This window comes from Colletotrichum navitas (assembly GCF_030913465.1).
Source record: "Colletotrichum navitas strain CBS 125086 chromosome Unknown LY79scaffold_332, whole genome shotgun sequence".
Taxonomy (NCBI): Eukaryota; Fungi; Ascomycota; class Sordariomycetes; order Glomerellales; family Glomerellaceae; genus Colletotrichum; species Colletotrichum navitas.
Window position 1 is genome coordinate 1 of NW_026850878.1, and position 16,496 is coordinate 16,496.

The 16,496-nt window shown below is 54.9% G+C and overlaps 2 protein-coding genes across 2 annotated transcripts; one reads left to right on the forward strand and one right to left on the reverse strand.

Moving 5' to 3' along the window:
- Window positions 1-1,216: 1,216 nt before the first annotated feature.
- LY79DRAFT_585566 (uncharacterized protein) lies at window positions 1,217-12,136 on the reverse strand (the record flags this gene model as incomplete). The annotated part of the gene is made up of 1 exon (XM_060560506.1): window positions 1,217-12,136. One exon carries the CDS (start codon window positions 12,134-12,136, stop codon window positions 1,217-1,219), a length of 10,920 nt encoding a protein of 3,639 aa, XP_060406635.1.
- An 854-nt stretch (window positions 12,137-12,990) lies between these two features.
- On the forward strand, window positions 12,991-15,360 carry LY79DRAFT_225890 (cytochrome P450). Its single transcript, XM_060551642.1, has 5 exons — window positions 12,991-13,386; window positions 13,454-13,544; window positions 13,672-13,740; window positions 13,827-14,420; window positions 14,522-15,360. The coding sequence occupies exons 1-5, from the start codon at window positions 13,024-13,026 to the stop codon at window positions 14,959-14,961; spliced, it is 1,557 nt and encodes a 518-aa protein (XP_060406636.1). The 5' UTR covers window positions 12,991-13,023; the 3' UTR covers window positions 14,962-15,360.
- Window positions 15,361-16,496: the final 1,136 nt, after the last annotated feature.

Here is a 16,496-nt window from a genome sequence, read left to right on the forward strand (position 1 = left end):
GTACTATATATATATACTAGTAAGTATTTATAATAAATAGTTACTAGGTAGTTAATAAAGAGCTAAAGAATTATTCTACTTTTATTTTAAACTATATATATTAGCTTTTATATTAATAAATTAAAAAAATAAATTAGTTAGATTTTAATTTATTATAATCCTTAGTAATTAGTTAGTAAGGAGTTACTAATTAGTATATTAATTAGGCTAATATTTCTTCTCTATTATTTATCTTTTAGGCTAATCTCCTCTAGAAAGTTAAAGTTAAATAATTATAAGGTAATTAGCTATAGGCCTTAATTAAGGGAGAAAATAAAGGTAATTATATTATTAGAATTTAACTTAGCCTTTTAACTAGGTGTTCTAGCTAGGCTGTTCTTATATCTATATAATACCTAAGGTATTACTAAAGGCTTAGTAACTAATTACCTAAATCTTATCTCTAGTATTCTACTTGTTAACCTAGGGGACTAAAATCTTTATATTTTATAACTATAAAGAGGTCTTTTTTTATAAAGTCTATCTCTTATAGCTATAAAAAGACCTTATATAAAGCTTACTTCTTATAGCTATATAGGTTAATTAGTTAATAGTAAAATAAAATAGTAAAACAGCTAAATTAGTGTTATTATAGCCTATACTTTAGTAAAAACCTTCCTATTAGATTACTAAGTATAATAAACCCCTATTATTAGATTACTAACTATAATATAAACTGCTAACTATATCTTTTTTTCTTTTATTATTAAATATATACTTTCTTTTTATATATATTACTATTATAGCTTTTACCTTAGAAAGATATTATTATATATCTTAGCTACTAATATATACTATATTAGGTAAATATAAGCCTTAAAACTATAATAAACCTTACTTTGCTATTTTATTAAACTTAACCCTTTATGTCTAGTAGGCCTACTTTGTTTTATATGGCTATTAAAATAAACTTTCCTCTAGTTTTTTATTAACGTAAAGATAGTCTTGTATTCTAGAAGTTAGTTATAGATAATTAATCTCTAGTTTAGTCTATATTTGTCTACCCTCTCACGTGTAAGGGACTCTTATAGATAGGAGAGAGTCTATAGAACAAAAACATACAAAATTAATTAATCCCTAGGATATTATTATAACCTGTATCTGTACGTAACGTATATTCTACTATAGTCAAAAGATATAAGTATAAGTAACACAGATTACCTTGTTCCGTAGGTCATCATGGCGCCACCTCTCGCAGCGCCATATTCAGAGAGACAAACTTTTCACAAAGCTTCTCGACCAAGTAGTCCAGATGGCCCGACTCGCAAAGCATAAGATTGGCGGTGATGCCGATGCGGAAATGACGGCCGTCGGGATCGGGGATGGCGACATATTCCACGTCATGGATCGAAGGGTCGGGCTGCAGGATCTCGTCCAGGAGATCGTCGCACACAGTCGACTTGCGCCGGCGCACCTCGGGGAAGAGGGTCTGAATGGTGATGGAGCGGTCTCCGATCCTGCTTTCGGGCTGTGTGTCTTGATTCATGTAGGCGATACCGATGCCGAACCTATCGGCGTCGGGCGACCAGTCAACGCCGGCGTTCTCCTTAATATCGTCAAAGCTCATGGCCTCGTACGAGATGCCCTCAAGATACTGGTCCTGCACCTGATGGGCCAGCTGCCTCGGGTCAGCGTCATTGTCGACGCCAACGACGCGCACAGGCATCATGTTGCCGCAGTGGCCGACGAGGTCATGGAGGCTGGGTGGGAGGAACTGCCGCCCAGAGACGACGTTGCCAAAGAGTATGTCGCTCGAGCCCGTTTCTTCAGCAGCAACCAGCGCACAGGCCGTTGAAAAGATGGACGCCTGCGTGATCCTGCCCGTCAGCGCTTGCGCCTCAGGCGGGACATCAATGACGCGGCACAGCAGCGCGGCGCGATCGACCGGCGCTGCCTGGCGTTTCCGCCTCAGACTGTCCACGACCGTGATGGAAGAGCCTCGGAGGAGCCGTCTCCAGTGGGCTAAGCCCTCCTCGCGGATGTTAGCGAGGGCATTCATATAGACGGCGAACGGCGGCGGCGGCGGGAGTCTGATGCCCTCATATAAGGAATGGAGGGTATGAAGGAAGTTTGGCAGGCTCAGACCGTCCCAGATGGCGTGGGACAAGCGGAACACCAACTGCAGCAACCCGGCCTCGTTTTGGATGAGGCCGATGCGTATAAACGGCTGGCCCAGCTTTAGGGGCGTCTGGCGGTCTGCTGCGACTATGAGACGCGCCGCAGCATCAAAGTCATCATCGCCCTCTGTTAGATGAATCACCTCGACCGGCACGTCCGGCTTGTCAATGACGACCTGCCAGAAGCGGCCGTTGGCTCGCACAAAGATGGTTCTCAATATGTCAAAGCTTTGCACCAGGACCTCGCAAGCTTCGGTAAGCCGACTAGGACTAGAACCGGCCGGGAACTTGACCGAAAAGACATTGCAGCTGCGTGGGAGACCTGTCGAGACCTCGTTGGCGTACCAGGACTGCGTAGATCGGGCGGGGTACATATCCACGACCCGGCTTCGGTAGCTCTCCTCCAGCTGCGGGTATACCTCTTTCTGAAGGAACCCCTGCACGTCGTCTTTGAAGGGGCAGAGCTGGAAAGGAGAATACTGAGCCGCGGCATCCGGGGCATCCTTGCTGCCGCTGCCGCCTTGATGTACGGCCTTCAGTGCCGAGAGGTCGATCTGCGGTAGGCTGCTGGCCAGGTCGCGAGGTGTCGGGTGATCAAAGATGGATTTTACCGGCACGTTTGTGTTGAAACGCCGGCGAATACGGGCAGCCAGCCTCATGGCGACCAGCGAGTTGCCGCCGAGGTTGAAGAAGTTGTGGGTGATGCCGACCTGGGGCACTCCGGCGGCCTCGGCGAACTCTTGACACAGCGCAGCCTCGACGTCGGTGCGAGGCGCTACGTATTCCGTCGTCGTCGTCACGGCCTGGCGAGCAACTGAAACTTCGCGGGCCGCGACGACGGCCAGCTCCTTGCGGTCCACCTTGCCGCTGGCGTTGAGAGGCCACCGATCCATGACGATGATTCTCGCCGGCATCATGTATGTCGGCAGCACCCCCTGGAGCCTCTCAAGAATCTGCGCCTCCACATCGGATGCCGTACAGCCGGCGACGGCTTCGCCATCCCCGTCACTCGGACGCAGGGTTACGAAGCCCACCACGTCAGCGTCCCGACCTGCCTTCTGCAGGATGACGACGGCGGCGCTGCCGACGGCCTCGTGCGCCGCGACTATGTTTGCTTCAACCTCGCCCGGCTGGACCAAGTGACCGCGAACCTTGGATTGGAAGTCCATGCGGCCCAAGAACTCGATCTCGAGGTCCGCCGCCCGCTGGCGGACCCGGTCGCCCGTCCGGTAAGCCCGCACGCGCCGGCCGTCAATTGTAACCTCAATAAAGCGATCGATGTTAAGCGCCGGGTCGAGATAGCCGCGCGCGAGCCCGTCTCCTGTGACGACGAGCTCTCCAATAACGCCCGGAGACACGAGCCGCTGGCGCAAGTCCATCACGTAGCTACCGCCGTTGCTCACGCTGTGGCCTATAGGGACCCCATTATGGAACAAGTCCGAGCTGGCGACCTTGTATAAGGTGCTCTGCATGCCGTTCTCCGTCGGCCCGTACGCGTTTAGGACCGCGCCGCCTATTCGACTCTTGGCCTTGAGGGCATCACCGGCGTCCATCTTATCACCCACATTGAGCAAGGCTTGCAGGGGACCCAGGATGGCCGGGGCGTTCTCAAGGCACTGCTTGAAAAACGCCGGCGTCATCATAGCAACGTTGACGCCGTTTTGCAAAAACGTCGCCTCGAGCTGTTTGCTGTCTAGCGACGTCAAGTAGTCGACGCAAACCAATGTTCCCCCGTTCAGCAAAGCCGTCCAGATTTCTTGGACGGAGATGTCGAAGCCAAGGTTGCAGAGGTGTGCCACTCGCGGCGCCTCAGGGATGTAGGCAGCGACGTTGCTCCCCAACACGAGCCGCAGGATGGCTCGGTGCTCTAGCATGACCCCCTTTGGCTTTCCCGTGGACCCGGAAGTGAAAATGCAGTAGGCGAGGCTCGTGGCCGAGGGACCTCTGACCGCGACAAGATCGCCGTTGTTTCCCTCGTCGTTGGACCCGAGAACGCCGCTTATCCGGACGGTCTCTGTATTCGGTATGAGGTCTAGCTTATCCGAGTCCACGTTGGGTCCGAGCAGGACTAGTGTGTTACCCGGGACGCATTCCAAGATGGTCTGAATGCGGCCGGGGGGGGAACCGACGTCGAGCGGTATATACGCCAGGTTGGACTTGAGCACACCCAGGAAGGCGACGATTGTTTGGCACGACCGCGGCGACAGGACGCCTACGAGCGATTCGGGCGCCAAATTCCGCCGACGTAACCACGAAGCCAGTTTGTCCGATTGCCGATCCAGTTCTCGATAGGTGAGCGAGGATGCCGAGTCTGTGACGGCCGTGGCATCGGGACAGGCGGCCACCCGGGCGCGGAAGACGTCGACAACGCTGGAATCACGCGGGTATACGGCCATCTCCGGCCCCAATGAGCCCTTCTCATCCCGCAGACGGTCCAGACCGTCGGTCAAAGCAATGTCACCGATGGGGAGCTGGCTGTCGTCGAGACAGCGCCGAAGGACCTCGAGGAAAACGGAAACCATGCCCCGGATGGTCTCGGGCTTGAAGAGGTCCTCGGAAAAGAAGACCTGGGCGTTGAGCCTGCCGACTTCCTGGAACACGTGGAACTCGACGTCCATCTGCGTCGAGGCCATCATCGGCAGGGAGTCGCTCGCGAGGCCCTCGAGCTTGATCTTGCCGAGGTCCTGCTGCGAGTACACGGTGAACATGATCTGGACCAGCGGATTTCGAGACATGTCCTTGGATCCCGGCAGCAGGCTCGACACGACGCGCTCAAAAGGCACATCCTGGTGGGAAAAGCTGGCGGCCGTCGTGGCCCGAACCTGCTGGGCCAGCTCGGCAAACGTTTGGTCGGCGCTGACCGGGATTCGCAAGCACAGCGTGTTGACGAAGAATCCGATGAGGTTTTCCGTCTCGAGTCTCGTGCGGTTCGACATGGGCATGCCCACGGTGGCATCCTCAACCCCCGTGAGGCGATAGTGGGCGGCACGGAACACGGCGAGGAGAGCGGCAAAGGCGGTAATCTGGTGGGTGCGACTGAAGGCGCGGAGGCGGTCGTACAGGGGGCCGTCGATCACAAAAGGCACAGCGCCAGCCTTGCCCGACAGCATGGCCGGCCGGGGGAAGTCGGTCGGGAACTCGGCCGCCCTGCTGTCCTGCAGATTCTGGCTCCAGTACTGGAGCTGGCGCTGATGCTCGGCCAGCTGCTCGTCCTGCTTCTGCCACCGGGCGTAATCGCGATACTGGATGGGCAGCGGTTCAACCGACGACAGAGGATCGTGGTCGCCCCGGAGTGCGGCGGCGTAGAAAACACCCAGCTCTCGTGCCAGGACGTCGATGGACCAGGCATCGTAGATGATGTGGTGCAGGACGACAATCAGGACATGGTCCCTGGGGCCGGAGCGCAGCAGAGAGGACCGCCAGCCGGACTCGGATGACAGGTCGAAACGCTTCGCTTGCTCCTCTTTGATGGTGCGCGTCAACAGTGACGAGCCGGTGGTGGTATCGTTGCCATCGACGGCAGGCAGATCAACCACCCTCAGCTCGGGCTTGCGGAATTCCGACGCCGCGTGCACGACTTGCATGACTTGGCCATCGTCGTCTTGTAGGAAGGTGGTCCGCAGCGCCTCGTGCCGCTCTTGAAGGGCCGCCAGCGCGCGCTCGAGAGCGTCCGTATCGAGCGGCCCGCGCAGGCGGACCCCGATGGGCATGGTCCAGCTTGCGTCGCTGTTGACCTGCTCGATGAACCACAAACGGTTCTGCCCGAAAGATAGCTCGGCCGGTCCGTCGTGGTCCAGCGCCGGGATCGGTTTGTGAGGGGCCGAGCCTCGGCGGATGACGGAAGCCAGATTGCCGACAACAGGGTTTTCGAAAACGTCCCTGACTGTTACGCGGCTGTCGAGGCGGCTACTGAGGCGCGCCGCGAGCCTTGTGGCCATGAACGAGTGGCCTCCGGCGCTGAAGAAGTTGTCGGTGATGCCGACCTGTACACCGAGGATGTCGCTGAACTCTTCGCAGAGGACTACCTCGACTTCGTTGCGCGGCGGGACCAGTTTGCGTGCGGCCTCGGTCTTGGGCGCGACGCGTGCCATGCTTCTTAGTGCCTTTCGGTCCACGCTGCCGCTGGAGTTCAATGGCATCTGTTCCATGACGATGATCTGGGACGGCACCATGGATGACGGCAGGGCATCCCGGAGGCTTTCGTTGATGCTGCTGACGATTTGCTCTGCCTGATCTTGTTGCTGCTGGCCGGGCTTGTCCTCTTCCGCCTCGACGAAAGCAACCAGCTCGTTCTCTCCCAAGGCTTCCCCGGACCGGACGACGACGGCTGCATTACGCACGAGGGGATGCCCTAGCATGGCGTGCTCCACCTCGGCGAGCTCCACGCCATGGCCACGAATCTTGACCTGCTTATCCAGGCGTCCAAAGAATTCCATCTGGCGGGTCTTGGGGTTGACTCTGACCTGGTCGCCCGTACGGTACGCCCGCACGACTCTGCCGCCGCCGGTCTCGTCGTCGTCGCCGCCGCGCTTCCCGCCCATGGTGATGTGGATGAAGCGGTTCTTGTCGAGAGTCGGATCGGTGTATCCTCGCGCAAGCCCATCTCCAACGACTACGAGTTCGCCCATGACGCCCGCAGGTACGGCAATCTGGCGGGGATCCATGACCAACAACGCGTCGTTGCTAACGGGACGGCCGATAGGCACAAGCCCGTTGGCGAGCTCGTCGTTCTTACCGACGCGGTAGATGGCGCTTAGAACCGTGTTCTCCAACGGCCCGAGGGCGTTGTACAGGTTAGCCACCAGCGTCCGCGCCTGGATCGCATCACGCACATCGAGCCGGTCACCAGTGGATATGAGCACGTCGAGTCGGGCCAGCGACGACGGCTCTTTGGCCAAGCATTGCTTGATGAGTGCCGGCGAGAGCATGGCTGCCCGCACCTGCTCGCGGTCAAAGACGTGAGCAAGAGCCATCGGGTCCAGCGAGGTCAGATGGTCGATACAGACGACGGTGCCTCCGTTCAAGAGGGCCGAATATATCTCAAAGAGAGACGCGTCAAACGAGATGTCGGCGACATGCGCCACGGCGGCTGCTGCCGGAATCTCGGCTACCACGTTGCTCTCTTTTACGAGCCGCAAGATACTCCTATGCTCAATCATGGCACCCTCGGGCTTTTCGGCCGACCCAGAATTAAAGAGTATGACAGCCAGGCTTGTGGCCGAGGGCTCACCAGACCCTCCTGTTTGCTTGTTGTTGTCGTCGTCGTCGTCGTGATTGAGAGCGTCGTCCACCATCACTAGGTCCGTATCCGGCAGCTCGAGAATCCCCTTTGGCGGACGCACGTCGGAGCCCAGGATGATCAGGCACCTTTCATTTGCCGCTGCCGTCTTTCTAATCTTCGCCGAAGATAAAATGCGTTTGATGCGGGTGGCACCGTCGTCGACGTTCAGCGGCAAGCAAGCGAGATTGGCCTTGAGCACGCCAATCATGGCCACAACGGTATCGCACGACCTTGGCGCCAATATACCGACCGGCGTCTCGGCAGGCATGCCTCGTCGGCGCAGCCAGGCGGCCATCTTGTCGGATTCCTGATCCAGGCGAGAATACGTCATGCGGGCTGCCGGGTCGGAAACAGCAATGGCGTCGGGGGAGGCCACGACTTGTTGTCGAAAGACGTCTACAATGCTAGAGTCCCGCGGATACCCTGTCGGCTCGGCATCAAATACGGCCAGCCCTGGCATTCCTACGAGCAGCGGCAGCACCGAGATGGGCGTCCGGGGTTGCGCGAGGCCCTGAAGGAGCACCTCTTGGAAGACGTCAACCAAGGCATGTATCGTCTCGGGCTCGAACAGGTCCTTGGCGTAGAGGGCATGGCCGACAAACCTCTGCTCGGCATCTCGGCGGAAGATATGGACCTCGACATCGAACCTGGTCGACAGTCCCAAGCCTGCCACGCCGCCTGTCGTAGTCTCGGCCTTCAGGCCCTCTAGCTGGACGGTGCCGATGTCCTGATCGGAGTGTTGGACGAACAGGACCTGCGCCAGGGGGTTGCGCGATGTGTCCCTTTGTGCGGCGGGCAGCACCGCCGATACGACCTGCTCAAAAGGTACTTCCTGGTTCTCGAAAGCGGCCATGACGGCTGGTCGGACTTGCTTCTGGACTAGAGTCTCCAGGGTATCTTGCCCGCCGTCGATCAATGTGCGGATACACAGGGTATTGACGAAAAAGCCGATCAGCGGCTCCAGCTCCGGCCGGTTCCTAGCGGCGGTGGGAACCGCAATGGTCGCATCCTCGGCGGCCGTGAGACGGTAATGTGCGGCGCGGAAGGCGGCGAGCAACACGACAAAGGGGGTTGTCTCGTGGGCTTGTGCAAAGGCTTTCACCGCCTCGTACGTGGCACCTTGGATGACCAAGTCGACATTACCAGCGCGGCCAGAGGGCAATGCCGGCCGCGGGTGATCGACCAAGAGCTCGGCAGGGGAGCTGTCTGCAAGATGGCCTGCCCAGTACTCGAGCTGCTTTTGATACTTCATAGTCTGCTCGGTCTGTCTCTGCCAGACGGCGAAGTCCCGGTACTGGATAGGAAGCGGCGGCAACGGCGACGACGTGGTTGACGAAGATGACGGAGGCGCCGACGCCAGCTCAAGGCGGCGTCCACGCAACGCGTCCGAGTACAGCAGGGCCAGCTCCCGGCGTAGGACGTCCATGGACCAGCCGTCGGTGATGATGTGATGCATGACGATGGAGACGACGTGGTCCTCGTCGGCCAGCTTCAGCAAGCATACTCTCCATCCAGGCTGGGAAACCAGGTCAAACGGGGTCGTCTGTTCGATTTGTAGGGTGCCCTCTAGTGTGGCCTCGTCAACGTCGACGACGCGGAGGCTTATGCTGCTGCGCGGCGGATGGACGACCTGCACGGCGATACCGTCCCTTTCTTCAAACGTCGTGCGCAGCGTATCGTGACGCCGTTCCAGGGCCGCGAGTGCAGCTTCAAGAGCGTCGGCCCGGAGCGGGCCACGCAAGCGCATCGCAACCGGCGTCAAGTACCACGACGAGTCGGGGTTGAGCTGATGCAGGAACCACATGCGGCTCTGGGCGAACGACTGCTCGACAGGCTCGTTCTTCTGCGTGGACGAGAGGATCGGTATCCGCTTGAGCCCAACATCGGCGTCGTCTTGTTGTAGCGTATCAGCGAGACCGGCGAGCGTGGCACCACGCATCAGATCCGTCACCCTGAGCGTGATGCCACGTTCCCTTGCCAGGTTGACCATCTTTATGGCGGTGATGGAGTCGCCGCCTAGGTCGAAGAAGCCGGCCGAGTCGGATTGGCCAGCCGCAGGGTCCATGTCGAATATTTGCCACCAGACCCGTCGCAGCGCGTCCGCCATGCCATTGTCGTTGGTGGTGGCCGGGTTATAATTGCGCAACTCGGCACTGGCCTTAGGGGGCGAGGATGCCGACGTCTTCTCACGAGCTTCGCTCAACATCCTAGCGCCAATGGACCGTAGTTCTCTTCGGCTGATCTTCCCCGAGCCGGTCTTGGGTAGCTGAGGCAGCTGGATGTAGTGAGTCGGGACAGCGTGGTGAGGGAGAACCTGGAGTAAGTCTGAACGTATAGCATGCGTTACTGCCGCGTCGTCTAGAACTGAGGCCTCTTGCACCATTGTAGGATGCTTGTCGTCTTGCCTCCATGGGCCGGTCGAGAAGGCCACCAGAGTCGCACTCTCGGCTGTCATGCCGCCTCTCACGACGGCCTCGACAACTGGCATCGGTGAACCAGCTGGGAGCTGTCGTCGCAGATGAGTTTCCACGTCGCCCAATTCCACGCGGTGCCCTCGGATCTTGACTTGCAAGTCTTTGCGTCCGAGGTATACAATAGACCCGTCGGATTTGTATCGGCCGAGATCTCCTGTCTTGAGCATCCGGAAGAATTCAGCATCGTCACATAACACTTCTCCTCGTCGACGGCGCCAGGAGGGCGGCACTTCAATGAAAGGCGAGTTGGCGCCCAACGAGGGCGCAACATATCGACGCGCGATACTTGGACTCTCCACGGTGATCTCGCCGATGCCGCCGACCGGCGCAAGCCTGTCGCTGTCGTCCGGGTCGGTAAGCCAGAAGCGAGCGCACAAGCCGTGACTGAGGCAGTGCGGCTCTGTTGTAGACGGGTCGACTCTGTAAACAGACGCCATCACGCCGCTCTCACTCAGTCCATAGCCGTTGAACAGCTTCACTTTATGGGCCCAGACGTCCCTCGTCGCCGCCGACCATGGCTCCCCGGCGATGATCAACGTTTCCAGGCTTGGGACAGCTTCCGGGCGGATGGTGCTGATGAATGAGGGAGTGAGGATGGCCCAGTTGACCATATTCCGGTTGATGAAGGCCGTGGCATCGTTGAGACGCTCTTCCTCCGAAGGAACACAGAGACAACCTCCGTGCGTAAGGGTAACAAAGATCTCAGCGATGGAGACGGCGTATGCGTAAGATGCGAAGTGCAAAGTCCGCGTGTGATGGCCGAGCCCCACGGCCCGGGCCAGCTCAACGGCGGAGCAAGTGAGACTACCGTGTTCAATCATGCTGCCTTTGGGCTCGCCCGTACTCCCGGACGAGAAGATAACGTAGGCCAAGTCGGATGGCTTGGTAGTGGGGGGTCTCCGGCAGGCCCGGTCACTAGCAGTACCAGTAGTCGTCGGCGGCAGCCGTGAAACAAAGGATTGGTCGAGGACGACACAGCGGGGGACGACGGTGGACATGGTGTTCAAGTTGCCGGCGGAGGTCAGGGCAAGCCTGACCGAGCTTTGCTCGCACATGTTGGCGATCCTCGCCGACGGGAGGGACGGCTCGATGAGCGTGAAGGCCAGGCCAGACTTGAGCACGGCAAGCATGGCGGCGATTGCCCACTTGGACTTTTCGAAGCAGATGGCCACTACATTGCCCATGTCCTGCCCGTCGAGGCTCAAAACGTGGTCCGCGACGGCCGACGATAAGCTATCCAGCTCGGCGTACGTCCACTCGCCATCCCACGCACTTACGGCAACGGCGTCCGGCGCCTGCTGGGCTCTTGCGGCCACGGCGTCGTGAATGCAGACTCGATGCGGCTTGAGCGGCTTAGAGTTCCAGCTCTCAATCTCCTCCCAGTCCGGCTGCGTCGTTGTACTGAGCTCCGCGAGTGATTGGTGAATCGAGGGACCTTGGAGCTGCTGGATCAAGAGGCCCATTTGGCGCAGTAGCCGAGCGACCTGAAGGCCGCCGTCGAGGACGCGGGCGTCGTACCGCGCCCGAAGAAGTGCTGACCCTTCAGCCATGTAGCAGCAGATCAGCAGGGCCCGATCGCTGCACGGCTGCTCCGCCGGGTCGATGGCGGCGGCAGATGCCGCCACAGTCTGCGCGTCTTTCTGGCTGGTAGTGACGACTGTGAGCACCGTCTGGAATCCACAAGCCACCGACGCAGAATCGCTGCTCCGGGCGATGGCGTCGAGACTAATGGGCTCAAGCTCCCGTATGGCTGCGTCGTCGGCGGCTACAGCCCGGATGAGGTCGGACGGGGTCAGATGACGGCCACAGTTGACACGAGCTGGCACGAGAGTCCGCCTTGGACCGACTTCTGTCTGTCTTGGGTCCTCGGGCGACTTTGGTCGTTCGATCACAACGCCAAAGAGGGCTTCGGGGGAGTGTGTGTATTGGGAAAGGAGAATTGCCAGAGCTGCGCGAGGAACGAGGGCCTTCTCCGGTAGACGCAGGCTGGGTGCTGCTTCTTCGAATGGTACGAAATGCTCCGACTGCACCTCAGGCCGTGGCACGGTGAAGCCAGAAGATGGTAGCGGCGGGAAGAGGGACGTGTCAAGCCCGTCCATCTTTTGCCGCCAGAACCTCGTGGCTTGATCACAATACATGTCGGCGTCGTGGTTCACGAGCAAGCCGCCATCGCCGACTGCGTGGCTGTGGCTGTAGCTGGGTGTCTCTTGGGGAATGGATCCCATGTTTACTGTGGCGTATCCTGAAAGAGATTATCGTGTGCTTGTTTGTTTAAATGGTCGATGCCGAGTCTGTCCTAGGGAATGTAAAAAAGGACGCTCAGGCGGTGTGGTAATCTGAGAGAGAGTAGAAGCGCAGTAAACATCGTGGTTAACTGTGGTGATATTAAGGAACATGGAATGCACCAGGCCGGTGGATGGAAGCACTTGTCCCGGCTGGTTGGCCGGAACTTCTGTCGAGAGAAGGCCGAAGCCGCGATGCGCGGACAGGGTTTCGCCGGTCATGACAGCATATGCCTGCCACCTTGGTTCCGGAGGCTCGGAGACGTCCAGGACGCACAGACTGGGTTGCAGTCCGAAATCTCGGAGCCCCACACCGGCCAGGATACAAGCATCAGGGCCATGAACTATTAACTACTTATATGCGTTGTCCGTCCGTCCGCCGGTCCGCCCGTTACATCGTGTGTCACACAAGGATTAAGCTTTTGGCCCCGTTGATCCACTAACATGGATTTCGGGTTCTAGACATGTACGTGCCGGCACCCGTCTGGGGAGAATGGGCCGCGGCCCGCGGCCCGCGGGGTCTGTCCTTGGTGCAAGCGGAGTCTGTCCTATTTCTTGCATTCTATCAATGCAGGGGCAGCAGTGATACGGAACCTGTCACAGCCTGCCAGTGAGCTCTGCATTCTTGAATCCTTGATCCACTTCGGATACCCGGAGATACCGACTGCCCGTAGGCTTTATTCGAGAATGCTTGCTCTTGGATGATGTCGTCCTTGGGCTCCATCACTGGCCAGCAAGTATATATATATATAAATATACTAACCGTTGGCTCTCTCATCTGCCAAGGTCCTGGGGTCGCACACGTGAACAACTGAAGTGAAGCTTACGACATGGCGCTCTCATCCTTTCTATACGCCGCGCAAGCGTGGCATCCGCTTCGAGATGACACCAAAACCTACGTGTCTTACCTTGTAACGGCGCTTCTCTTCTTCCTTTTGGTGTACAGCGGCCGTGAATCTTATCCTGACCTCCCTCGCTTTACCCCGCCGAATGCAGCCAGGTTTACCTGGCTGACACAAAAGGTCGACTTCATTTTGAACAGCAAAGAGCGTCTGGCGCAAGGCTCTAGGATGTTCCCCGACCGGCCTTGGAAGATACTTACCGATATGGGCGACATCCTCGTGATCCCCCCAAAGTACGTCGAAGAGCTTAGATTGAGTACGGCAATGGATTTCAAAGCCGCTGCATCAGATGTGAGTCTTTTCCAACAAGAGGATGAAGAGACGACGGCCACGGTATGACGCTGACTGACGTTCGCAGGATCTCCACTCCTACGTTCCTGGTTACGAACCTTTTGCAACTGAAGATGACTTTCTCAAAGCCATCATTAACCACGTGGCCAAAGCCTCAGGTGGGTTTTCCAACCTCGTTGCTTCAACCCCAGCCGTCTTGGCCCTGCGATGCCGCGCCTATTTTTCACGACGCCGCGCGGTTGAAAAGAGTCCCCGAGTAACATGTGATATTGCTATCCAATTTAGGATCCTTGACCATGCCAATCTCGAATGAAGCATCCGTCGCGGTTCACGACCAACTCAAAGACCCCAAGGGTGAGTCTACACCGGTTTCCAGCCCCCCCTCGACAAATCCCATATCATGCTTACCATTCAACCTTTGTCTCGTTTTTTTTCCTCAGAATTTTCCACAATATCGCTGAAGGATGTGTCCATAATTGTTTCCCGCATGGCCTCCAGGGTCTTCATGGGCGAGGAGCTGTGCCGCGACATGGCTTGGATCGAGGCGTCGTCGACGTACGTGCTCACGGCCTTCAAAACCATCTATCTCCTGAGCTTCTTCCCGCGGTCGCTGCGCTCCGTCATCCACTGGTTTCTGCCTCCGATTTATCTCGTGAGGCGGAAGCTGAGGCAGTGCCAGGCTGTCCTACAGCCGCACATTGACAAACGAGTCGCCATCAAAGCCGAGTCAGCGGCTCGCGGAGAACCGCATCCGTACAACGATTCCATAGAGTGGTTCTCCCGCGAGTGCTCCCCATCCCACGATCCCGCGGCCTACCAGATTACGCTGTCGATGCTAGCAATCCACACCACCTCCGACCTGCTCTTCCAGACGATGATTGATATCGGCAAGAACCCCGACATCGTAGCTCCCTTACGCGAGGAACTCGTCAGCGTTCTAAGCACCGACGGGCTCAAGAAGTCGGCTTTCCAGAAGCTCAAGCTCATGGACGCCTGCTTCAAAGAGTCGCAGAGAATCAGGCCTGTCGTCACCAGTACGTCGAACTCACCACTGACGCCCCCTCCCGCACTTCAGTCCCCGGACCCGTGTCGTATGTATTTACCGATTCGATGTAGCTGACCGCGTCCAATGCAGCCTTCTTTCGCCGTCTTGCCCTTGAAGATGTCAAGCTGTCTGACGGGTTCGTTATCAAAAAGGGCACCAAGGTGGTCCTGGATGGGAACCGCCTGCTGGACGAGGAAATATATCCCGATCCTCTGCAATGGGACCCCTATCGGTACATGCGCATGCGCGGTATCCCGGGCGAGGACAGCAAGGCCCATCTGGTGAGCGTGACGCCCGCCCACTTCGGCTTCGGCTACGGCGTGCACGCGTGCCCGGGACGCTTCTTCGCCGCCAACACGTTGAAGATCGCCATGGCCCACCTGCTGCTCAAGTACGAGTGGACAATCCCCGACTCACAACGGAAGCTCCAGGGCCAGAGCATTGGCTCCAACTACAGGTCTCATCCGGACGCCAGAATCCTGATCCGCAAGCGCGAGCCGGAACTCGACATCGACTCGCTCGGGTTCTGAGGATGGCGAGACGCAGACCGTATGGCATGCGAACACTCTATCGCACGGCCACGGGTGTGTGGCCGAATGAGCATGGCAGGTCACCAACGAGCAGGGGCTGCATGTCAAACAGGATCAATGTGTCAATTTTTTGTGCATGCTAGCAGGGGTTTTCTAGATGGTCGGAACAAAAGTCAAACATCACAGAGTATAGAACCAAATTCTAGAGCATGCAAAATCAGTTTGACATGCCTTAGTTTGACATGTTTTAGAAGCATCACAGTTTATGTTATTGCTGAAGTGGCGAGAGCGTCTAGCAGGCACTAAGGGCCTAATCAGCAAAACCAATAACAGTCCAATATTAGCTGTACTCTAAGAAGAAAATACATAGGGTTAAGGTCAAGGAGAGTTAAACGTAAGGCTAAAGGTTAATTTAGTAAATATACTGTCTAGGTCCTTAGATAATATAAATCTTTTACTATTTACCCTTTTATATATAAGGATATTAGTCCCCTAGGTCAATAGGCAGGATGCCAGGGACAGATTTAGGTAATTAGTTAGTGAGCCTTTGGCGATACCTTGGGCATTGCATATACGTACACACATAGATATAAGAACAGCCTAGCTAGAACACCTAGTTAGAAGGCTAAGTTGAATTCTAACAACATAACTACCCCTATCTTTCTCCCTAATTAAGGCCTATAGCTACTCCCCTTATAATTATTTAACTTTAATCTCTAAGAGAAGATTAGCCTAGAAGATTAACAACAGAGGAGAAACACTAGCCTAATTAATTATTAGGTGCTAGAGGTAGAGGGCACTAGGGGACTACTAGCTATAGGGCCACAACTAGGAAAACTATTATCTAAGGGTTATATAAAAGCAGAGTTTACAGGAACAGAAGAATTAAGAAAAGTAAATTAAAAAATAGTTATAATTAACCCTTAACTATACTATTTATAGACTCCTTTACTTAGTACTATAACTACCTTTAATATATTTTAATTTTTACTTATCTTTAAGTATACTAACTATTAGAGCTATAATATTACCTTTTAATACCTAAGTTACTACTTAGTAAAGTATAAGTGTTACCTTTAGGTAACTAACCTTAGATAGTAGTAATACCTAGGCGTAGGTAAAGAATAAAGGCCTACTAGTATAATATTAGCTCTAAAGTAACCTTAAAAAGATAATAAAAAAAAAGCTTAAGTACCTTCTAGAGAAATAAGTAAAAAAAGCTAAAAAAAGAAACATAGTTAACTAAATTCTAGCTTTAATAGACAAGGCCTTTATTAAAGAGGTATATAATATACTAGGCCTAGCTACTACTTTTTAGCTAAAGTATAAGTACTACTATATTAATATACTATTAAAGTAGTTACCTTTAATCTAATATAAAGAGGGTATATAAAATAACCTCTAGGACTTTTTATTTAAGCTAAAAGAATAGTTTAAAGTTATAAAAGAAGAATTTAAGAATAACTAAAGTAAAGTATAGTACACTAGCTTTATACTAAAAGGTAGCCTAGTGTATAAGTAGTAAAAGTATATTA